This window comes from Colobus angolensis, unplaced genomic scaffold (assembly GCF_000951035.1).
Source record: "Colobus angolensis palliatus isolate OR3802 unplaced genomic scaffold, Cang.pa_1.0 Scaffold255, whole genome shotgun sequence".
In the NCBI taxonomy this organism is placed as follows: Eukaryota; Metazoa; Chordata; class Mammalia; order Primates; family Cercopithecidae; genus Colobus; species Colobus angolensis.
The window spans coordinates 1,180,137-1,205,622 of NW_012115766.1; the positions used below are offsets into that span (position 1 = coordinate 1,180,137).

Sequence of the window (25,486 nt, forward strand, 5' to 3'; positions counted from 1 at the left end):
ATCTCTTTACAAAGTTATCTTTTAAAAGTACAAGACAGATGATGTTACTGCCACTACAGTGCTCCCCACTGAGCTGAGAATAATTTTGTAAACTTCCTTAACACAATATACAAGGAACAGTAGATGGTCCTTGCCTACCTGTTCGTTCTCATCTCCTTCTGCTCCCCAACTCCCCACAACTACAATTCAGCAAACCCTTGCTTTCCTTTAGCTTTCTGATTTTGCCAAGATTTTTCTCACTTCAGAAACTTCAAATATAGTGTTCTTGCTACCTGTTCTCTGCCTGTCTAGCCCCTACTATTCTCAAGATATCAACTCATTGTTACTTTTAAAGAAAAAGCTTCCTCACTCCATTAGATGGTAGAAGACAAGAACCACGAACCCATGAAAACAAGAACCATGTCTGTTCTGTGTCCCTAGCACCTAGTACTCTCTGAAACACAGGAGGCATCAAAAAATATGTTATAGAACCATCTAATCAAATTGATCCCTCTTGATAAATACTTATTTTTTAAAATTAGGAACATAACCTATCACTTCTATAAGCAATCCAAAATGTGCACTTTTTTAACTCATGCTCAAACCAAACAATTTTTTTACTTGGTTTGGTTTTTCGGGATTAATGAAACTATAGAAATTACATGAAACATAATGACAATCTTTTTCAATTTCATTGATGTCAGAACAAGAAAAAGAAACAAATCCTAACATATGTTATTATACTAGCTCTAGAAAGAGCTTCCCAGTGAAAGGAAGATAGGCTTCCAAGACAGACTACAGAATCTTCTTCTGTATCAATTTTTTTTAAAGAAATACTTATTTGGTTTAGAACATTCATAGGACTTGTGTAATTTTAGGAGAGCACAATAATCATTTAAACCCTGAATTTCATGATGTCCAAATATAAACAAACTAAAATTATGAGGTTTGTTATTTCCTTGTTACATCATTCATGTGCATTTTATTAAAATACGGATTTCCTTTGGTTGAATCCAAACACATTTATAAAGCTGCCACAAAAAATGTACTTACCTTTACTTTTAACCTGATAGAAAAATTACATGGAAGATGGCATGAAGTACTGGCTAGACACCCAGGCAACTTTTCCTCTTCCTGTGGAATACACAGGAATAGGAAAATCTCTAAGATAATTGAGTATTTAATGACAGTATGTTGGCAACTCTGAAAAGTCAAGCCACTGATGTAATTATGTACGGGTGGGATTACTCTCAGAAAAAGTGTGCTAAATTTCCGACTAATAGAAGACATGCTACTTTATTTCCACTCACATAACTGAGGAGAAAAAAATACTGTCAAATCTAAAAATTATAGCACTGATACTCTTGTGACACTAAAATTTGGGGTACACATTGTTACTACACCTTTCTTATAAATGTGTTTGTGTGAACATCTAAAACTATATACATGCTGATGTAGATAAACGAACTGGATTAGAAAACAAACAAAACCAAGATATCAAACACTTGAGACCAACATGTGATAATTTATATGGATATAATTTTTTAAAAATGGTACCTGTTACTTTCCTACTACAAGTTCAAAGAATAAAAACAGAAGCATAAGACCTGTTTTCTTCCATTTAAAGGAAAAGGTGCTAATGAGAAACACTGAAAAAAAATGGTTGTGTGGAATGACGAGGCAACCTGGTCAATGTGTGGTGATTATTTAAAAATATCATTTCCTTAGATATCATAAAGTCTGCATAGGAAATAATATACTATTTGGTATCCACTTATAAAGATTTGCCTACACCTGTAAAAATGCACAAGATAGTTTATTGAGATATCAATCACTAAGGTAAGTTTATAAAAATTTTACCTTACCTAGTGTAATGGGGCTAAATACATGGAATTTAAATATAGCAATATGTATGTTTACAAATTTAGGAACTTTTTCAAAATAATTTGAAATTGGTTTGAAATTTAATATTTACAACTTACACATTTTTTTTTGGTTGTGATGGTGATGGCGTTTTTGATGGTCTTCCTCGTCCTTTCTGTGGTGTGGATTGTGTGGATTCAATTGCACTAGATTCAGGAGATTCTGCTCTGCTTTGGGAAGACCCAAATGTGGATAGCATCAAATTATGATTTATAATATAGTAACGAAATAGATGCAGTTTAGAGTTACACATGCTTACCTCTGCTGTGCTCTCCTTGACACTCGGTGCTGTTTGCTTTTGGACTTCTGTTCTGTATTTCCACTTTGTCTTTCTTCTTCTTCCTCCTCCTCTGGTGCTGGAGGTCCAGATTTTTTTTTGCTTCCTTTTTTAGAAGTTTTCAATGTTGGCTCTTCTTTTGGTGTACTTCCACCAAGAGGTTTTGGTGGTCGGCCTCTCTTACCCTTTTTTGGTGGACTATTCTGTTCATCTTCATTTTCTAATATATCTTCTTTGAGCCTCTTTTCCTCAGGCCACTGCTGTTCATCAGATTCTGAAGCCGTATGGCCTCTTTTCCGACCTCGCTGACTGCCTTTAGGTTTCTGTTCCTGTACCAACTTAGTCAAGTCATCCATACCTAATTTCTCCTCCTGTTCTGTGACGGGTGTTTTTTTCCTGCCTCTAGGCTTCTCCAATTCAGACTAGAGGAAAAAAAAAATCACAATTTATGGTTATAAAATTGTGAGTACACATATCTTGAGGAAAGAAACAAAAAAATCTGTTATCTACTGTCGTCCTAAACATGTACCTAAAATATACAGCTCTTAAATACACCAGAACTGTATTTATTTGCTTTTATTATAGTTTTTAATTTGAAAAACTTACCTGAGGTAAAAGGGTACATTTTCACTCTTACTTTTAAGCTGGAGTGTCTTAAAAGGAAACCTCTCAAGATCAGTATCTTATTACATTATAAATTTTAGTGAAGAGCTATCTCATTAAAAGAGCATTATAAATTCAGTACTTGGTCCTAAATGACAACTATACTGAAGTATCTGTTTTGATAATCAATTTAAGTAATTCTAATTTTACCACACAGTGCGTAAGACATAAAATATTAACTATATGACATGCTTACAACATCATCAAAGAAGTATTATTTTACAAATGGAGGTTGCAAGATATAAAAGGTAAACATATTCATCATTTATTATAAATTTTGGAAACACTTCTGAATTACAGATAATGCTTCTTTCTAGGTATAACTAACAACAGAAACAATAAAAAACCAATGGCTTTCCCATTTAAAATAAAATCCTAGTCTATATGCAGAGAATCTCTATGTGAACCAGCGTGAAGGCTGAAGAAATTCTCCAAAGACACAATAATTTGTATGTATGAACATTTATAATACAAAGTTAATTTCCAAAAATCTGCAGCAATTTATATTTTCAAACATCACTGAAAACAAAAACTATCAAATTATCTGTAACTTTTTCTAACTTTAAATTGAGTTTCCTGCGTGTGAACTGCATAATTACATCCTTTATATTATGTCCTTTGCCAACTTTGATTACTGGGGTATTAGTGGGTTTTCTCTATATTCTTCTATGCTTTTGTGTATGCCTCTATGCTTATTTTTAAGTGTTATTTCTTTATTATTATTATTATTTTATTTTTGAGACGAAGTCTCACTCTGTTGCCCAGGTTTGAGTGTAATGGCATGATCTCTGCTCACTGCAAGCTCTGCCTCCCAGGTTCACACCATTCTTCTGTCTCAGCCTCCTCCCGAGTAGCTGGGACTACAGGTGTCCGCCTCCATGCCTGGCTTTTCTTTTCTTTTTTTTGAGATGGAGACTCGCTCTGTCACCCAGGCTGGAGTGCAGTGGGGCAATTTCAGCTCACTGCAACCTCTGCCTCCCAGGATCAAGCGATTCTCCTGCCTCAGCCTCCTGAGTAGCTGGGACTAGAGGCATGTGCCACCACAAGCGGCTAATTTTTGTATTTTTAGCAGAGATGGGGTTTCGCTGTGCTGGCCAGGCTGGTCTCAAACTCCTAACCTGAAGTGATCCACCTGCCTCAGCCTCCCAAAAGTGCCGGGATTACAGGCGTCACGGCACCTGGCCTTTAAGTGTTATTTCTTACTTGCTTTGGACTGAATTGTGACCCCCATCACAAAAAAAAACAAAATTGTATGTTGAAGCTCTAATCCCAATGTGACCCTATTTGGAGACAGGGCCTTTGGGAGGTATTTGGTTGAGATAAGGTCATGAGGTGGAACCCGCAAGATGAGATTACTGTCCTTAGAAGAAGAAATACCAGTGAGCTTGGGTGACTTTCTTCTTCCCCCCGCCCCACACCTCTCATGTGAGGACACAGGAGAAGGTGGCATCTGTAGCCCAGGAAGACAGCCCTCATCAGGAACCAAATCTGCTGGCACCTTGATCTTGTACTTCCAGCCTCCAGAACTGTAAGAAAATACATTTCTGTTGTTTAAGCTACCCAGTCTGTGGTATTTTATAATGGCAGCCTGAGCTGACTAAGACACTATTGTATATTGTTTTAGAATAGAATGTGAGGTGAGATTCTAAACTGAATTCTCCACTCCCAAAGACACATTCAACCATTTCAGAATCAATGATTTGTAGTGCTTCCTTTATTTTGTATGTTTTGAACAAGAATATTTATGGGCTATCATAACAGAAGCACAATATTTTACTAAGTATAATTATGTGTCTGGTAGGGCTGAACCTACCTTTATTTCTCCTCCTTTTATATCTATCTATTCCTCCACATAGACTTGAAACAAAATCATGCTGGAATTTTACAATTATGTATTCACTTGGAAAAAACTGTCATCTTTTTTTATTCCTATTTTCAATACAGGAACATGGTCTGTCTTCTCTCTCTTCAAGTCTTCCAGTTTTGAGATTTTCTACATATAGGTCCTTCCTATCTCAGTTTTGAGATTTTCTACATGTAGGTACTCCCTATTTCTTTTTAAGGTTATATTTAAATCTATGAATCTGTCAATCAATCAATCAAAGTTTGTTGTTGCAGTGGTTCTTGTGATAAAGAAAATAATCCCTTTCCCCCTAAATGTACATCTGATACAAAGCAAAATTATCACAGTAATGTTAGTTACAAACAAAAATATATACATAGGTAGGGACAGATTTTCAATTGCTTGTTTTATTTTTCTAAGATTACAAGACTAACAATTCATCAAACATTCTAGAGCAATTCTAAAAAACAGTGGTGACAGCAGGTTGCTTGTTTTGTTCCTGATTTTTAAAAAGAATGCTTCGAGTATTTTGCCTTCAGGAAGAATGGCATTGACTACTGATTTAAAACAGACAAAACTTTTAGTACCTTAAAGATGTATCCTTCTGGTACTAGTTTACTAAAAGTTCATATTTGTCAAGAACGGATTTTAAGTTTTATTTATGTCCTCTTGGCATGATCTGAAATTATTTGTTTTTGGTTTTCCCTTTGGTTTATTTAATATATTATTATATTAAAAGATTTGGTAACATTAAGCTATCCTTATATTCTAAGGAGACAGGAAGATCTATACATGACTGGATTTAGTCTGTTTTATTTATTTAGAGTTTTGTGCACAAATTAAAAATTAAATGTTACTCAAAAATGAGAAGGTAAAAGAAATGTTAAATCAGAACTAAATTTAAAATGTCACTTCTTATTTTAATTGTTACAATTCTTTTTGATGTCCAAAGATCTAAAAAGGAAGATGATTTCCTTTATGCTTTGGAAAAGGTTGGTGGTAAAAAGAAAACCCAATGTCTACTTTCTTGAGAATACTAATCTAGTTTCCTAAAGCACCACTACTTCTCATTTCTTTTTCATTTTGCATTGCACTGTTTTAAGAATAGAAGGAGTATAAAATTGAGGTTAGAAGCAAAAGATAGGGAAAATATGTTATTTATAAAGCTAAATATTTAAATACAAACGTATATGGAAAATAATTCCTTTGCTGTGAAATTTCAATGTGAACTTGTTAACAAGCAAATGAGACCATGCTCTTTGATTATAATCCACTGGTCTTTAAATTCAATTTGTGTCTCATAATGCTCATCTGGGGGCACTTCAGTCAAAACTAGCTTATTAATAATTAGATTCTCCTAGCACCTCTAAAACTGGACCTAACGTTACACATTATCCATGCCACAACAAATAGCAAAAGGCCTCCATTGCAATCACACTAATAGATCTCAAGAGCTGAAAAATTCAAAACTGTTCTATGAAAAATAGAGTAGACTTTGCTCTGTACTATCCCAAAAGGTAAAAGTATATGTAAAATTTATAGGGTAACAGAATATTAAGAATTAATAAAAACCATGTTTCCTAACTTTTGGGGAATGGGAACACTAAAGGTATAAGTGTAGTACACTATGGGTGTGGGTATGAGTGGCCTAGTTGACTTTTCCAACAAATGAAATACATCATGAGCTCTCTGCTTAAAGCATTTTCAACATGGTGACCAGCTCTCATCACTAATAAAGGAATTTCTGCACTAAGTGAGAACTAAGAAGACATAATACCTTGTCCAATTCAAGGATTTTCTTCTGTAAATCCAGATAACAAGACTCTTTTCAAACTAAGTGATCAATTCTTAATTTTGCTCATGTGAAATTTTTAAAGCGCCAATAAACATCATAACTTACAGTAAATATAGTAAGAATTCAGTAAAATTTTAGATAATTCTTTCTCGGCTGGGTGGTGTGGCTCAAGCCTGTAATCCCAGCACTTCCGGAGGCCAAGGTGGGTCGATCACCTGACATCAGGCGTTTGCGACCAGCCTGGCCAACATGGTGAAAGCCCGCCTTTAAAAATACAAAAACTGGCCATGCATGCTGGCACACAACTGTGGTCCCAGCTACCAAGAGGCCGAGGAGAGAGAATCACCTGAACCCGGGAGGCGGAGGTTGCAGTGAGCCCAGATCGCGCCACTGCACTCCAGCCTGGGCGACAAAGTGAGACTGCATCTCAAAAAAGAAAAGAATAATTCTTTCCAAATAGAAAGAAACACTCTGTCAAAATAAGTTACTGGAGAAACATGAAAATAAACTCCTTGGCATGTGTAATGTTGGACCAGTGGAAGACAAGATGGACAGTAATATTTTAGAGAAAGCAAAGGATAACCTCTCACCTCTATTAATCAAGTAGATTCAAACATTTTAACTTTTATTATTATGATAACCATAATCAAAAGTCGTAACAATGAAACAGCAGCAACAATTCATTTGGGCTAAATCACTTACTCTGATAAAGTTTACCAGCTAAGTATCCATAATTTACATACAGTTAAGAAAACTGATTCTGATAGCCTAATCAGTTATTAAGAAAATGATCTGAAGCTGAACTGTAAAGTCAAAATGAACCCAGTTAAGTCCAGAGTTGTGTTAGAAGACATAACTGTATTTTGTGTCTTAAGGATCCTCATTCCATTCCCCTTCTCTAAGGCTAAGTCTAAATATCCTATGTTAACACAAACAACAACAACAAAACCCCAAGCAAATGAGGAAAACAAAACAATACAAAAACCAAGCAGTTGAGTATGCAACTGGCAAGTCTAATACCAAAAACCTGAACAATTGAGATTACACATCATATTTATAAGGAGCACAGATTCTATATACTTAAATTACATAGAGGATAATTATAAACTCAGGTTTGTGATTAAAACCACTAAAATAAAATGAAAATGTAAATTTGCTAGTCATGTTAACTGGTTTCAGTGTAAATATTACTATTTACTAAGTAAAATTATTATTAATATTATTATAAAATCAATGCAAATATCTCACCCTTACAAGATCAGAGTCGTCTCGTTTGTCACTTTTTTTCCCCGGCAAAGGTGAAGACATTGTGTAATCTTCATTTTCACTGTGATCCATTTCAGAACTATCAAGCCTTTTAATATAGATATTTGTAATTGTTATTACAATCAAATAACCTTAAAAGCTTTTTCTGTTCCTAGCATAGCTTTACAGATTTATGGGAAAAAATTTCATTCTTTTCAAAAATGAACCAGTTTCATTCTACCACATTTGATACCAACTCAACAAGCAATGAAGTTCATTTAATTCAATATAGTGAAATTTAAAAAATCAAAAATTTAAATCTAGTTTTTTTCTGTCTTTTTAAAATCTAAATTCTATTTTGGGGTCAGAGCATAGAATCAATTAAAACTTTTCTTGTTGGCAGGTTAGCTTGGTCTACACACTGCAACCTGCCCCGGTTCCTTACCCTACTCTATTTTTTCTTCTCTCTGTAGCATTTAACACCCTCTAACACACCATAATTATTACATTTATTACTTACTGACTACCTTCCTCCGTTAGAATATAAGCATGAATCTTTTGTCAATCAATTTTACTTACCAATGTATGCAAAGCACTTAAATCAGCACCAGACATAGAGTAGGCATTCATATAAAGGTCCAGGCTTCTGTCCTCGGTGGTCTCATCTTTATCTAGTTTTTAAAACTATTTATACGTTGTTGAACCCTAAATCTCAATCTCTGGTCCAGCTGCACTGAGTTCTAAACTCACATATCCAATTGTCTACTCAACACTTCACTTGAAACTCTAATAGGCACCTGATCTTTAATGTAACCTAAACAGTTATTTGAACACTCTTCTTATTCCCACTTCCCCAAAACACACACATACAAACAGAGCCTGTTCTTCCTCAAGGCTTCTATATCTCAGTAAACGGTACCACCATCTCTCCAGTTATTCGGGTAAAAAGCCCAGGATACACCCTTAAATCCTCCCTTTCCCTAGCTGTTCACATCTAATCCATCAGAAAGATCATCTGCATCTAACACCTAAATAAATCTTAGAGTGGTATAAAGGTAGTGAGTTATTCTCAACTGATTGTTCATAGTTAGTTACACATCAAACTCCTTGTTTTAACTCACTCCTCCCTTCTCACTACTGCACTTGACTACTCTTTAAAAAAAAAAAAATCTGAAATTTGACTATTTACCATCTTCTTCCCTCTTCATCCCTGCCACAGATTTTGATTCGCTGACTCCTGACTGGTTTTTCTACCTCAATTCTAGCTCCTCTATAGTACATTCTGCACAAATCATCAAGGCAATTTAAAAAAAAAAAAAAAAAACTACAAATTAGATTGCTAGACACCCTGGCAAACCTTTCAGTTGCACTTAAAATCAAATCCAGATTCCTTACCATGGTTCACAAAGTCCAAATATAATCAGGCTACCTCTTAACTCCCTCACATAATTTTTCCCTCATTCCTACTCTCCAACCAAACAGGTTTCTCAAATATACCTACTTCATTGCCCTGGAAACAGTCCCACTAAACAGATGGAATTTAGAAGAAAAAAAATAACAAAACAGATTGGTCACAAGTTGAAAGAAAGTTTAAAGAAAACTATATTGAAAAAATATAAATCACAACACTTTTGTGTTAAGTAACAAATGGATGATAAGGAGAGGGTGGAATTATACTTGTCTTGAAAGTAAACAAGGGAAGTCAATTTAAGATCTCTGAGCAATGAAATAACATCACAACAGTAGTATTTTTAAAGGATTATCTAGCAGTGATACAACATACACAGTTGAGAGGAATAAGGAAGTAAACTAGTCAAATACAACAATAATTAAAGAAAGAAAATGAACTAAATGATGACAGTAAAAAGAGAAGTACAAAACATTGCTTAGAAAAAAGTTAGCAAAACTTAGCAACTGAACAAATATAGAGGTGAGAAGAGTCAAACACAATTTTGAGGCTTTTTGCCTAGATGACTAAGTGAATTAGATCATCTTTGATTATAACGAGGAATTCAAGGAGAAAAACCAGTAATTTAGAAAATGAGTTGATGGAAATGTTTCTGGTCATGTTAAATATGAGGACACTTGGTAGAAAATGTCCAACTGATATAACTAAACGGTCACTTAGGTATTAGCCACTAACATGCATTAATACAGGAATCTAGAACAAACAAAAGCTATAAATGCAATTTCTTTCATTTCTATCATACTACATATCATTCAACACTTTATTCACTGTAAGAAATGTGGTGGTAAGATTTTTAGAATGTCACCTACCTTCTTTACTGATTGGTTATCAACAATGAAAAAGACAGTATAGTCTTTTAATAATAACTTGGCAAAAATCAATAAATAGTGGCAGTTTAGCCCTATACAACGCTCTGTGCTAACGAATGGTGCCCTAAGCACTTATGCTAAAACCAGTGAAAGGATGAATTAATTTTCCTTTTTATTTTTCTCAAAACAAGAATCATTTTAAAAACATTTTTTAATGAGCAAAGGACACGAACAGACACTTCTCAAAAGAAGACAAATGGCTAACCATAACAAAATGCTCATCATCACTAATTATGAGAGAAATGCAAATCAAAACTACAATGAGATACCACCTCACATCAGTCAGAGTGACTATACTAAAAAGTCAAAAAACAACAGATGCTGGTGAGGCAGAAGAGAAAATAGAACACTTATAGGTTGTTGGTGGGAATGTGAATTAGTTCAGCCACTGTGGAAAACAGTTTGGAGCTTTCTCAAAGAACCTAAAACAGAACTACCATTTGATCTAGCAATCCCATTACTGATTGTATACCCAAACGCAAATACATCGCTATACCAAAAAGGAACATGCACTCATCTGTTTAATGCAGCACTATTCACAGTATCAAAGATATGGAATCAACCTAGATGCCCATCAATAATGAACTGGATAAAGAAAATGAAGTTCATATATACCATGGAATACTACACAAACATAAAAAACGATGAAATCATGTACTTCACAGCAAGGAGGCCATAGTCCTGAGCAAATTAACACAGGAACAGCAAACAAATACTACGTGTTCCGCTTATAAATGGGAGGGAACATCGAGCATACATGGGCATACACATGGAACAACAGACAATGCAGACTACTGGGGGAGCAGGAGAAAGGAGGATGTGGGCTGAAAAACTACCTATTGGGTACTATACTCACTACCTGGATGCAATATACCCATGTAACAAAACTGCACATGTGCCCAATGTATCTAAAATAAAAGTTGAATTTTAAAAACCCAAAAAGCAAAAACACACTTTTAAAACAAACAAAAAAGTTCATACATGTACATGGTACTAAACAAAGATATTCAAATGATACCAAAAAGTATAAAATAACCTCCCTTCTATACTAGGTTAACATAAACACTGTTAAGATTTTGTATATTCTTCAAAAAAACTTTCTATGCATATAAAAACAAATGTGAACATAAATCTGCTTTCAGTACTTAAAGATTCCATAATGCTGTTTTCTATACTTTTGCCTTTTTCACTCAATAATGTATTGAAGAAACTCTTCTATACTAACTCAGACCTCATCATGTTTAATGACTGTGTATGCCATTGTATGAGACACCATAATGTAACAGTTTTAGAACTGCTACACACTGAGGTTGGAAACTAGTTTATGTATACTAACACAGATTACCCCCAACAAACTAAACAATGAAAGGCTAACATGGAGCACCCATCCAAAATGAGAAAGCAAGTAAGTATGAACTTGTGACTACCAATGTTAAATGGAAAAAGTAAGTAATACATTACTTTCCATTTACTGACATGAAACATTTTGGATTATATTATTTCAAATCTCATAGTCTTGCTGGAATCCTTAAATGTAAATTGTGGCTTTTCTTCTGCACTTACCTCCCCTTTATTCTTCCAGGAGAGCTTGGATTTGAGCTGCTGCTTGCATTGCTTACAGTTTCCATTCGTGATGATTTGGTCTGAGACTGTTTGCCTGCTGATGAGAGCGGCTTGTTAACAGCTCCTAGAACATTGGTTGTTTTAGGCTGAAATGAGAAATGCACATCTTTTTATTTGATTAAAGCCAAAAGAAAGTTACATGTAAAGAACCATAAATAACATCTCTGTCAAGGTATTTACTTACAAATCATGAAAAATGTGTCTATCCTTAAGCAAAATAAGTATAAACTAAATATTACTTAAACAAATTAAAAACTATAAAGACAGCATAACAGTTGAATTTCTTAGTTATTTGGAGAAAATGGCTTACATAAAAAGTGAGAACAAATGAAATGAATAATCAACAATGAAAATAGATAATTAGACCCTTGCCATGGAAAGACATAAGAATATGCTTTTTTTAAGATTTTTTATCTTGATATTAATCTAAGATGTCTAAGAATCAGGTCTTGGCCGGGCGCGGTGGCTCAAGCCTGTAATCCCAGCACGTTGGGAGGCCGAGACGGGCAGATCACGAGGTCAGGAGATCGAGACCATCCTGGCTAACATGGTGAAACCCCGTCTCTACTAAAAAAAAAAAAAGAATCAGGTCTCCTGGGGGACTTAATTACAAGCTAAAAAGTAAGTCTGTGTATTTCAGCTTGCATATATTTAGTAAATATAATTATTTCTTACTAGTAAATGGAAGACAGATAATACTTATATTTTTCTAGCTTGAAAATACAAATTTTTGAAGCAATACAATATAACACAGTTTTGCCAATAACCACACTAAAATAAGCTGCCACATAAAAAGTAAAATGATTCTCAAAACATACTTTTCCAGGAGTGAAAAATGATTTCATTTCAGGAGGCAGATAATTTTTGGTGTTACTGAAATTCTACAACCAAGAGAAAAAGAAGTTGTCAGTGAATATTAAAACACTATCTACGAGGTGGTTCAAAAGCCAAAAAAGCAAACAGCAGTTTATTTAAACTAAATTATCATATGAAACACAAAATTTCAGTCACTGATTTTAACTACTGTAATAAGCTTAAACCAATCTCATGCCAACTCTAATATTAACAAAACATATTTGAGCTCTAACATGTTAGAGCTCTCAGAGTGCATCAGAAAACACATGCTTCTTTAATAACACCCTTCAGGAGAAAGACCACATATACATACTCCTATTACTCTGCTCACCTCAACATGACAGCCCTTTTAGCTACTAAGCACTCCTATAGGGCTGTTCCAAATCTCTATATCCTGGTAAGGTCTTAACTGGCATTTTGCTTTAAAAGCAAAAAGAGGATAGTGGTCATTTCCATACTCTGTTACTCAATATGTTCAGCTAAATTATGAGGAATTAAATAAATTATGAGGGAGTAAGAGGGATTGTGGGAAATACTTTTTACATCTCATACCACACTCAAGTTTTTTGGAGAGTGGTTTGGTAACACTCTTGTAGTATTCCCAGGGTCTTAGGCATGTTCCAGTGTCTGTTTTCTGCTTGTTTCCTCATACCAATTACAAATCCCAATAAAGGGCTTTAACTTCAGACTGTATCTCTATCAGCACTCTCCTTCCCATTTTGAACAATGGCCATTAATTCACAAATTCACATGCTTTGATCACATTTCTGCCTGTGCTCTAAGACTGTCTTAAAACCGAACATAAACACCAGATCATCCTAATATCTGAAACTTATGTGTATCCTCCAGTTTGACTCATATTCTGGTTCTGATCTTAAATCACATTCTTAAGACTCATAGCAATCTTCCCATGATGCTTCCTATCTTCCTACAACCCAGGGCTGAGAATACATTTTATTTCAACTTACACAAAAAAATTGTAAAGCAACTACCTTGTCAGGTTGAGTGAAGAAACGTGCTGGTAGTACTGGGTCTTTAGGAGATTCCAAACTGTATGTAGTACTCTTTGACATGATGATATTCATGGCAACATCACACACAGTGTACAGTTTCTGCAATAGTATATTTTTAAAAAACAGATACTTAAGCTGGCAATCTAGACTCTGTAAACTAGCAAACTAGCAATAATATCAGAACATGAATCCAGTCTGAATAGTAAACTAATGAAAGCAATAGTCTGTGTAAGCATTTTAGCTTACACTACTGGTTTTCTCATTTACTTGTAATAAAATTACTGCTAATTATATGTAATTCTAATTACTAATAGAAAAAATTATTTGATGCTGTCTATAAATACTACAAAAGTTTCATACCTTACACCTAAATTTTTAAATCAATATGGAACCATAATTATTTACAAAGAATTACATACTTCATTCATTTTTGCATCATCTGGTCCTTGGGCATCTTTTGTTTGTTTAATATTTTCTACCATCTTTCTGATAAATGCATGACTGTTATTTTCATTTTTAGCCATTAATATTTCCAGAACAAACCAAAGACATCTAAAAAAAAAAAAAAAAGGAAAAAAGAAATACAGGAGAAAATAATCCTTTGTTAAATATAGATACAATAATTCTAAATATAAATATAACGAACCTAGATTATATAACTCCAGGAAGAAAAAAGAAAGAAACAGTTACAAACCAGCAGGGAAAAAGAGTATGTCACACAAACATATAAACAGGTCAACAATGCAGACATGAGCTTATAAGATCCCTTCTTATAATCTCACTAGATTTCCAAGAAGGCAGGTTAAAGAGGAAACACAAATGGCAGAAAGGATGAAGTCATCTTAACCCTCAGCTATGACAGGGAGTTAAAGACTGTCAAAGGAATAGTGGGGCCATGGATCAAGTGAGGCCTCAGATACTCAAGACTGACTACAGTCCTGATGGGAACTCTTCAAGAGAATATAACTGCCTTATTAAATATAAAAACAGTTAAGAATATTCATTAATAGAGAGAACAAGTCACAATAGACAACTATAAGCATTGTCTTTGCTTTTAAAAAGGGAAAAATTAAAAGAAAGCTTCAGTAGCTCAGTTTTAAAGTTAATTACATAAAACTCCATTCAATAAAAAATGAAAAGTGTTTTGCCTATGTATTATACAGAGAGAAAGGAGCAAAGTTATAGTTGATACATAGAGGAGAAAAGTAATGGGAAAACAAAGAGAGAAATGTGAAGCAAGGTATTATACTAGAACAGAAAAAAATAACCTTTAGGAACTTAGGTATAGGATAAGTTCTTCTGAAGTGGCTCCCTGATAGAACGGAGACCACACATGGCTACACTGAGGCAACTTAGAAATGCAACTGTAAATGTCTAGTAAATTCCAAAGGATGTTTTATTTATTTTTAAAAACCCAATGTTCTCAGAAAGAGGTGGCTAGATGTTTTCAACAGTTTTAATCACTCTAACATAGAACTAATTTTGACAGAACTCATTTTTTTTTTTTTTTTTTTAAATAGAGACGGAGTCTCACTCTGTTGCCCAGGCTGGAGTGCAGTGGCGCAATCTGGGCTCAATGCCAACCTCCACTGCCCAGGTTCAAGCAATTCTCCTGCCTCAGCCTCCCAAGTAGCTGGGACTACAGGCACGCACCACCACATCTGGCTAACTTTGTTGTATTTTTAGTAGAGATGGGGTTTTGCCATGTTGCCCAGGCTGTTCTGGAACTCCTGACCTCAGGTGATCCATCCACCTCAGCCTCCCAAAGTGCTGAGCCCACAGGCATGAGCCACCATGACCAGCCAAACTACTTTCTTATTTTTTAAAAAAGAAAACTGCAGTGGGAAAAAAGGGCATTTTTCCCTTTGCCATGAGAATTTATCAGTAATTTGATTTTATTCTCCTGAAGCTTCTCAAATTATTTAACTATGAAATATTTCCATACATTAAGACATTAAGAATTATTTTAATATAACAGGAAATAAAGGCATCATAAATTAGTTGATTAAAAATCCCAATGGTAATCTTTTATTGTAACTGAAAGAGGACTAGGATCTCGAGCTCATTTAAAGAATTATGCTGGTCTTAAAAAGACTTCTCTAAATATCACTATATTCCTATTCCCCATCTAGGCACGTACAGTGTTTTCAGTCTTTAAGCAATAATCTTTGAAAGAATTATAAATATTTTAAACTCTAGTTAGAGAATTACCAATTAAGTAATAAGTGGAAGTAGTTCCCCAGTTATGAATTTGGCCCATTGTTAAATTAGACCATTCTCTTTCTACAGAGGAAGATAGTTATTGCAAAGAAAAATGTGCTTACTACATGAATAAAAGAGAGATTATTAACTGACCTCACATGAAAATCTACACAGTTTCAGAAGGAAGAAGGAAAAGATAAGAAATGGAATGGAAATTTTAATGAATTACTTCAAATAGAAAAGGAACACCAGACTGGTGAAGAAACATAACTATAATAATTATGATTAAGTTTTGGGAAACTACATTAAAAATGTAATATAAAGAGATGGTATGAAAAAAGGAAGACAAGAGAGCAAATAAAGAACCTTAAACGCCTAAGAAATGAAATACATCAATAAACTAATTACAGTTGAGATCCAATTATCAGCATTAAGGAGAAAAAAATAACTTTCAGAAAATATGAAAATGGGATGGAAAAAGTCTTACTCTTTAACATCTTTAAGTTGTTCAATATCCTGTACTTTGACATAATCTGGGTCATGTGCCAAAAGGTGAATTGTATATGGAACAACATATTCTGGTAGAAGAGACAATAATTTTTCTGAAAAAGAAAAAAAAAAAAAAAAGAAAAAGAAAAAGAAAAAAAAAAGAAAAAAACAAAAAAAACAAAAATATCCAGGTTAGAAAACCAAATCTTACACATTCTTTCTTTCGTACTATATTTTCTGCATCCCAACAGTTTACCACAATGACTTGAAGAAAAATATATTGAAATACCCTGTGCTGAGGTACACGATAAACAGTCTATTCATTCATCTACCATGTTCAATACTGAAACGGCCTACTAAACACACCATGGGCTGAGGCTACAGAAACAAATATTTCAGTTTTAAAATATGTAAGGAAAAAGTGACCCAAACAAACTATATTCAAGAGTGAGAGAAAAAACATCTATTTTTCCTATTAGAAGTGACCCTATGTTTAACACTCGCTTGTAAGCTGCTGAGCAAAATGAGTAACATCTAGTATTTTTCAGAGTCAGTATGGAACAACAAGAGGCTGATACTACTTGTAACAGAAGAACAGAATAAAGGAACAGACTTAAGAGTTTCAACAGCTATTTAGTTTAAATTCAATTATTTTTGAATGTTGGCTGAGATAAGCACATTCTGTTAGAGAGGTCAGAATGGTAAACCTAATTGGTTTAATAAAGGGTACACACAGATTGGGACTCATATTCTGGACAATTTCCATTTATATTTCCTATTTTCCAAATAAAAATATAAATTAGATGTTTTAACCTCGTGTATATGTGTCAATAAAGCATCAAATTTCCTTTATTTCTATTGCTAAATCTACAGAGAATAGTTTGTATGTAGCATCATTCATTTCAAGGCCAACGTGGAAAGAAAAAAGTAACACAGTTCAAAATCTGGTGAAATTAAAATTAAATTCTATCAAATATTTATTCAGTGTTTACTATGTTCCAGGCAGGATCTAAAAATATAAAGATGAGTAAGACTAGGTAAAGAGTTCACACTAAAGCATAATCAGAGATGGAAGCTACACTTCAATGTGAAAGGTGCACCAAAAGAATGACTAACATACCGAGCACTTCTTTGGGCCATATATTATGCCAGGCACTGCATGTAATTTTTAAATTCTCATAACAACCATAAGCAATCAGTATAATTATATCAATTTTGCAAATAAGGAAACTAGGGCACGAATGATTAAGTAATCTGCCAAAATACGACCGGTAAATGGCAGAGGTGGGATGTGACTGCAGAACCCTCACATTTTCCAAAGTAAGGAAGAAAAAGAAAGAGGGTCACAGTGATGTGGTAGCCAAAAAACTGTATTTTGAAGCATTCAAAAGGTATCAACATGTTCCTTGGTTTTGTTCATTGTTTGGAAACGGGAAGCGATTTCCAGATAGAGTTGACAACAGAGAAAAAAGACTGTTACACAAATTTCAAGTAATCGAAAGTAAATGAAACACAGAGTTCATAATAGGGAGCAGAAAGAAAGCTTGAAACTCAGGCTGAGAGCAAACTATAAAGGGCTATGATAAGGTGTTTCAACTTTATCCCACGAGCAACAGAGAATCCACAGAAATTTCAAGTAAGGGACTGATGTGATCTAATCTGTTTGAGAAGGATAATTTTGATAGCAATGTGATACAGCAGGCAGTGGGTCAGAGGCACAGGAACAATTACTACAGGGAGGCAATGTATACAACAATCCAAGTGAAAATATAGCAAGGTAGGAGAGTAGAAGATAAATGTTCAAGACATTTGGAGAAAGAATTAACAGAATTTGGTCACGGATGAGAGGAGGGAAAAACGGTATGAATAATGCCTCTGATTTCTAACTGAGATAACGGGATGGATTTTAATGCTGATTGTTAAACAAATCATAGAAGTCAAGAGGCACAGCAACTAACTTCAATGGGGTAAAGTGAGCAGATGAAAAGTAGGCACGCAAACACCTGATATTAATGTCAGCTACAGGTGAGAACAAACAACAAAGATCAAAGACTTGTACTTTTTTTCAACTAAAATAAGATAATGCTTAGACAATCTATATAAATGTACAAATTTTACTATTCTGTTAAAAGTACCTCTAATGTTATTGTTTATTTTCTTTGGCCATTTAGTCCTTTACATAAAGAGATAAAGGCTGATATTTAAGTACTATGCATTTATATTTTTTAAATTACCTTTATATTAAATGAAAAGCAGTTATTGAAAAATGGTAATATCTTAATGAGCGTCAATTACAAATAATAAATAACAGTAATATCATGTTGTATTCTATAAAACTGAAATTAGTAGGCTGAAAAAGTATCCTTTTCATTTTCTTATATGCTTACCACTAACAGCTGCATGTTGCTTCAAATACTCCCGCCTTACATTTATATTTTTCACCAAACATTGCCTAGCATGAGCTCTTCTCTCCTTTACAGGATCTTTTGCACAAAGGGCACAGATTGCCATATACTCAAGTGGAAGCCGTAAACGGGAAAGGCCTTTGTGAAGTTTCTGGGCAAACACTTGTCTTACTTGATAGCATTCATCCTGTAAAGACACAATTATTCCAGATATTATTCAAATGGCGGCAAAGAGTAACGACTTCAGATATAAAATTTGCTATTTTAAGTAAAGAAAAGAATAAACAGTAGCAAGTTTATCTATGAGAATTGCTTCACTGCTCACAAGAGGGAGATGTTGTGACTAAAGTTCATTTCAAAGCTGCACTATTCATCTGGACCCTAATAAGTACCAGTTAGATGTGTTAGAAAACAAACATACCTTTAAAACAGAAAAAAAACTAATAAATATAAATCTGCCCTAACTTAAGTAAGATACAAAAATTAAGGTTTAAACACAATCTCATACGTATCTCTTTCACTTACTGGGCAAGATAAAACTGTCCAATTTATATATTTTAGTTCTATCACTGAAAAAAACTATTCATATTAAAATGCACAACTCTAGCTGGGCATAGTGGTACACACCTGTAGTCCAACTACTCAGGAGGCTAAGACAGACATAGCAAGATCTTATCTTTTAATAAAGAATTAAAAAGCACAACTCTGAAGGTAAGAATTACTAATCCATTTCAGAAACACCAAATTACTTTGACTTCTATACTTAAACCAGGCTGATTATTACCCATGTGCCTGCTTACCTCATACTACTCCCCTCTCCTAAACTACCTACCCCTACTCTCCTAGCTAACTCCTACTTACCCTTAAAGACAGCTTATATATCAGACAGACAGCAGTGTGTAATCTGTATCCAGCACCCACCTCTGTGCTCTTAGCATTCTGTACTTATCTCCAGCATAGCATTTAGTATAAAGTATTAAAATGACTGGTTTAAATGTTTGTCTTACCCATCGGTACTTGTTCCTTGAAGAAAAGAATTATCTTTACCTCTCTAAGCCTAACACAAAACCTGACACACAGATGACCAGAAGTTTTTCTGAAAGACAGGAGTTCCCCCTTATCAGTGAAGGATACATTCCAAGACCCACAGTGGATGTCTGAAACTGAGGATAGCACCAAATCCTACATAGGTGTTTTTCTATACATATATACCTATGATAAAGTTTAATTTATAAATTAGGCACAGCAATAAATTAATAACTAATAAGAAGATAGAACAAGTATAACAATATACTATAATAAATGTTATGTGAATGTGGTCTCCCTTGTTCTTAAAATATCTTACTCCGGAAAAGCAAAACCACAGATAGGGGAGACTACTGCATAGGGAAAAGTTCAGACTTTTCTCTATGACCTACAAAGACCTTCATGATTACACCTTATGCTCCACTAGTTAAATACGGTATGGTGTGTTTCTTACTGTTGTAACAATTTCTTCATCCAGAATGATTATTTAATTTGTTTACCTTCCCCAAAAATCTTAGTCATAACATCTTGCCCTTATCTTTAAATCCTTATTTTATATATCTTCTTTCATTTCATTTAAATTTGTTTATCAAAATACTAAACATCTACTTTTAGAGAAGTAGTCTAAACTAAAGAGCTTCTGCACAGCAAAAGAAACAAACCATCAACAGAGTAAACAGACAAACAACAGAATGGGAGAAAATTTTTGCAAACTATGCATCCAACAAAAGTCTAATATCCAGAATCTATAAGAAACTTAAATAAATTAACAAACAAAAACCAAACAACTTCATTAAAAAGTGGGCAGAGGACATAAACAGACACTTTTCAAAAGAAGATATACACACAGCCAACAAGCATATGAAAAAATGTTCAACATCATTAATCACTAGGGAAATGCAAATCAAAACCATGAGATACCATCTCATACCAGTCAGAATGCCTATTAATAGAAAGCCAAAAAATAACAGATGCTGGTGAGACTGTGGAGAAAGGGGAACACTAATACACTGCTGGTGGGAATGTAAATTAGTTTAGCCATTGTGGAAACCAGTTTGGTGATTTCTCAAAGAACTGAAAACAGGACTACCATTTGACATAGCAATCCCGTTACTGGGTATATATACCCAAAGGACTATAAATCATTTCTACCATGAAGGTACATGTATGTATGTATATGTTCACTGCAGTCCTATTCACAACAGCAAAGACATAGAATCAATCTAAATGTCCATCAACAGTAGACTGGATAAAGAAACTGTGATACAGATACACCATGGAATACTACATGTGCTTTTTGCAGCAACACGGATGGAGCTGGAGGCCATTATCTTTAGCGAATAAAGGAACAGAAAACCAACTACTGCTGTTCTCACTAGTAAGTGGGAGCTAAACATTGAGTACACATGAACACAAAGAAAAGAACAACAGACACCAAAGCCTTCTTGAGGGTGGAGGGTAGGAGGAGGGTGAAGATGGAAAAACTACTTTTTGGGTACTATGCTTATTACCTGGGTGATGAAATAATCTGTACACCAAACCCCTGTGACTAACAATTTACCTATATAACAAACCTGTACATGTACCCCTGAACCTAAAGTTTAAAACACACACAGACACACACACAGACACACACACAGGCCGGGCGCAGTGGCTCACACCTGAGCCATTTTGGGAGGCCAAGGCAAGTGGATCACCTGAGGTCAGGAGTTTGAGACCAGCCTGGCCAACATGGTGAAGTCCTGTCTCTACTGAAAATACAAAAATTAGCCGGACATGGTGGCGGGTGCCTGTAATACCAGCTACTCGGGAGGCTGAAGCAGGAGAATTGCTTGAACCCAGGAGGCAGAGGTTACAGTGAGCTGAGACTGCACCATTGCACTCCAGCCTGGGTGACAGAGCAAGACTCCATCTGGGGGGGGGGGTGTAAAAATTAGCTGTGGGGAGGGAAGGGGAACAAGCACTCTAGTTTTCACAGAAACAATTACCTACCCTCGTATTCAACAAAACAAAGTTAACGTTAACTCACCCTGCCCTCAGTCCCACAGAGAAGAGTCTCCGTTACAGAATTATTTATTATGAAAATACCCAATTACAAACTGGGTAAGTAAAAATCCACATATCACAAGCGTATTCACAAATGAACAGGCCATTCATTAAAATCCCAATCAAGTACAGGTTTTTGTCCCTCTCTGACTAATCATTCAGGATGCAACAACACAATACAAGTTAACTGCAGCGTCAACCCTTGAATCATCACACAAGTAGCAGGTTTTCAAAAAGTCATCAAAGTGATGTTAGATAACTGGGAAATCACAGGCAACTCCACTAACACAAACAATAACTGAAGAAGAGAAAACTGGCAGGAATGATGACACATACACAGGAACTTCAAGAGAATCATGTGAATAAATAACTATAAAAAGCACTACTGGGAACTGAAGCAGTCTTCAAATGTTTTTCTGCAAAGATGATTATCCTTTTGACCAGTACTACAAAAGTGAAATGGGGAGTAAACAATAGAGTAATACAAGTTTATCTGAAAAAAATGTACCCTCAAAAAAGCAAATACTGTATATAATTCGTTAAACATAGGAAAAAAACAGATGGTGTCTAATACTACAAAGTTCCCCCCCAAGATAAAGTTCCAATCAAAGCTTTTATTCACTACTATGAAATTAATTTTAGTCTGCAGCTTAAGTAAATTCACTTTTAGTAGACTTTTTTCGTACAAAGTATCCTCAAAACTACCATTAATTCCATGCAAATAGTTCAATTACTTTGTGTATCTCATTGTATTATTGATACAGCTCTATTTTCTGTTCTCCTAAGAGATTGTTAGCTTCTTTGGGCTACAACCATGACTTACTCATCTTTGCATTTCCAGAACTTAGAACAATGTATAGCACACAGAAGTACAGAGTAAATTTTCCATGAACTGAATTCCAAGTTCTAAAATATCTAAGCAATTATTATGTTAAAATTCATAGTTTTATTAAACTTTTGCAAATGTACTTTCTGTTCAAGTACATAACAGCAGCCTCCCAGATACAATACTGCATTTAAAGAGCCTCAACTCAAGAAATAAAGTACATGTAGCAAAGCACAAAGCATAGTCTTGTATGTATCAGAGGACTGCAGATAAAGTTCATCAGAAATCAAAGACTTCTTCCAGCTAAAAGAATCAGAGCAAGTTTTGTAAAGAAGGTTGTGTCTGAGCGCTGACTTGAAGAAAGGGTGAGGTTGGATGTGTGGAAATGGGAGAGTAAGGAGAAAATTAAAAGCAGCAAAGTACAAGGCACATGAAAGAAAAAAAGCTGTTCAGCAACATGAAATGAAGTTAAGTAAAGGAGAGTGTGCTGAACAAGATTTTTAAGTGTATATTTGGGTTAAAATATTAGAGGGACTCAAACACCAGACTGTAAAATATGTGCAGTCATTTTTACAAGTATAAACCTCCTAAATATTTTTTAAACAGAGGAATGACATGATCATAACTGTAATTACAGAAATTTATCAACAATAAAAAAGATTCACAACAGTCTTGGTGAGAGTTAATGATGATTGCAGCAATAAGAATGGTCAAGAAAGTATGAATAAAAATTATATCATGGATATCAAAGGACAGAATTATCTGTACTTTGCAACAAGGTGCAAGGACAAGCCAAGAGTCAAATATAAACCATGCTTTTAGGTATAAGAAATGTCATTCAGATTTATTTAACACTTATATAGACTCTACATGTCAAGAAAGAATAGATCTGGGAAATATTATAAATTTATCTCAAGATTATATTCACAGAACATAGAAGTATAAAATTTCTGTTTAGCATTTGAAGTAGGACCTGAGTCTTGAAAAAAACTCAGGTTGCTGATGTAATAGTCACTTACACAGATGATGAGACGGCCAAAGAAGACTGAGTAAGTGAACAAGTTGATCCTAGACAGATCCTCATAAAACATATACATGTAAAAAAAAAAAAAAGAGGACGAGCCAGAAAATGTAATCAGATAAGTAAAGCAATAATCAAGAGACAGAAACCAAATAAGACAGTTTTAAGAATAAAGGAGTAGTGAGTTGTGTCAAATAATATAAACAGGATTACGAAGCCCGGTATCATTGGACTTGAGGACTTCAACAGGACATTTGTGGAAAACAATGAAGGCAAATGACAAAATGTGAGTAGAGAAGACAGGATAAGAGAGTAAGAGAGACAAAGATAGATTACTCTCTCCTGAGGTTTGGAGGTTTAAAAAGAGGAGATGGGCAAGTGATGTAAAGGAAGAACATAATTAGAGAAAAGCTTTGTTTAAAATAGGGTAATTTGATATGTTTCTAAGTTGTGAGAAGATGCTAGTAACTCATTTTTAACCACTGACACATGTTCCATAGTCAAGAGAATTCCAAAGCAATCTTAAAGTTTAGGCCATTTGAACTTTCACCTTGGGAATTTGGTGCTTGAGGTGGCAATATACAACAAATATTGTGCTGGAAAAGGAAGTCCTTAGACGTCAGTGACTGTGGATGCTTTTTATTCATAGTGGACATTTACCCAATGGCTGGCACATACTTCTTATATACTGTAAGTTTCAAATAAAGTCCATTTCTTGAATTTCCATACTTTGTGCTTTTTAAATATTTCCACTTCAATAATGATAGTAGCAAATGCTCTAAGAAATATCATACCAAGAACCTGACAGACTGCAAGTCTTACCAATTTAATAAAATAATTACACGCTGCTTTCTTCTAAGAAATGTAATAGATACATTTTAAACAATTTTTCAGTTCTTATAAGATTATCTCCAACAATTAAGCAGGGCAACTAAACCAAGGAAGTTATGGGCTCCCCAAAATTCTTTTTTTTTTTTTTTTTTTTTTTAAGATGGAGTCTCACTCTGTCGCCCAGGCTGGAGTGCAATGGCACGACCTCGGCTCACTGCAATCTCTGCCTCCCCAGTTCAAGCGATTCTCCCGCCTCAGCCTCCTGAGTAGCTGGGATTACAGGTGCACGCCACCATGCCCGGCTAATTTTTTTGTATTATTAGTAGAGATGGGGTTTCACCATGTTAGCCAGGCTGGTCTCGAACCCCTGACCTCATGATCTGCACGCCTCAGCCTCCCAAAGTGCTGGGATTACAGGTGTGAGCCACAGCACCCAGCCCCCAAATATTATTTCTTAAATGGTTTTGTCTGAATAAAACTAAAATCATTAACAGAATTTGAAATAGCTGCTTTTTTTTTTTTGAGACAGAGTCTTGTTCTGTGGCCCAGGCTGGAACGCAGTGGCCAGATCTCAGCTCACTGCAAGCTCCGCCTCCCGGGTTTACGATATTCTCCTGCCTCAGTCTCCCAAGTAGCTGGGACTACAAGCGGCCGCCACCTTGCCCGGCTAGTTTTTTGTGTTTTTTAGTAGAGACGGGCTTTTACCGGGTTAGCCAGGATGGTCTCGATCTCTTGACCTCGTGATCCACCTGTCTCGGCCTCCCAAAGTGCTGAGACTACAGGCTTGAGCCACCGTGCCCAGCTGAAATAGCTGTTTTTAAAAGACTGAAGTACCAGTCTTGACAAATCATTTGACAAAAATGATTACAATTTAAAAATAGATGATTGTTTGCGTCTAGAGAGTTATACATAAGTGGCAATTTAAAAATACATACTAGAATAAAGGGTGGGAAGGAAGAATTACAATGATCACTGAAGTAAATTCTTAAGACTGCTTGGAAAAGAACAGAAAAACTTAGTGTAAAATAACCAAATTATTAATGAAAAACTTGTATTGAAATTATTTTATTTACTAACGTGAAAGTCC

General features: G+C 34.9%; 1 protein-coding gene across 1 annotated transcript in view; it reads right to left on the minus strand.

The window, feature by feature from the left end:
* PDS5B (PDS5 cohesin associated factor B) overlaps positions 1 to 25,486 on the minus strand; it is a 183,313-nt gene that overhangs the window by 3,031 nt on the left and 154,796 nt on the right. Inside the window, exons 25-33 of the mRNA XM_011946898.1 lie at positions 18,632 to 18,836; positions 16,243 to 16,357; positions 13,973 to 14,105; positions 13,533 to 13,652; positions 12,504 to 12,566; positions 11,626 to 11,771; positions 7,729 to 7,834; positions 2,162 to 2,601; positions 1,962 to 2,072 (exon numbers count right to left, since the gene is read on the minus strand). Coding sequence (XP_011802288.1) covers positions 1,962 to 2,072; positions 2,162 to 2,601; positions 7,729 to 7,834; positions 11,626 to 11,771; positions 12,504 to 12,566; positions 13,533 to 13,652; positions 13,973 to 14,105; positions 16,243 to 16,357; positions 18,632 to 18,836 — 1,439 coding nt within the window. The remainder of the gene's footprint in view (positions 1 to 1,961; positions 2,073 to 2,161; positions 2,602 to 7,728; positions 7,835 to 11,625; positions 11,772 to 12,503; positions 12,567 to 13,532; positions 13,653 to 13,972; positions 14,106 to 16,242; positions 16,358 to 18,631; positions 18,837 to 25,486) is intronic.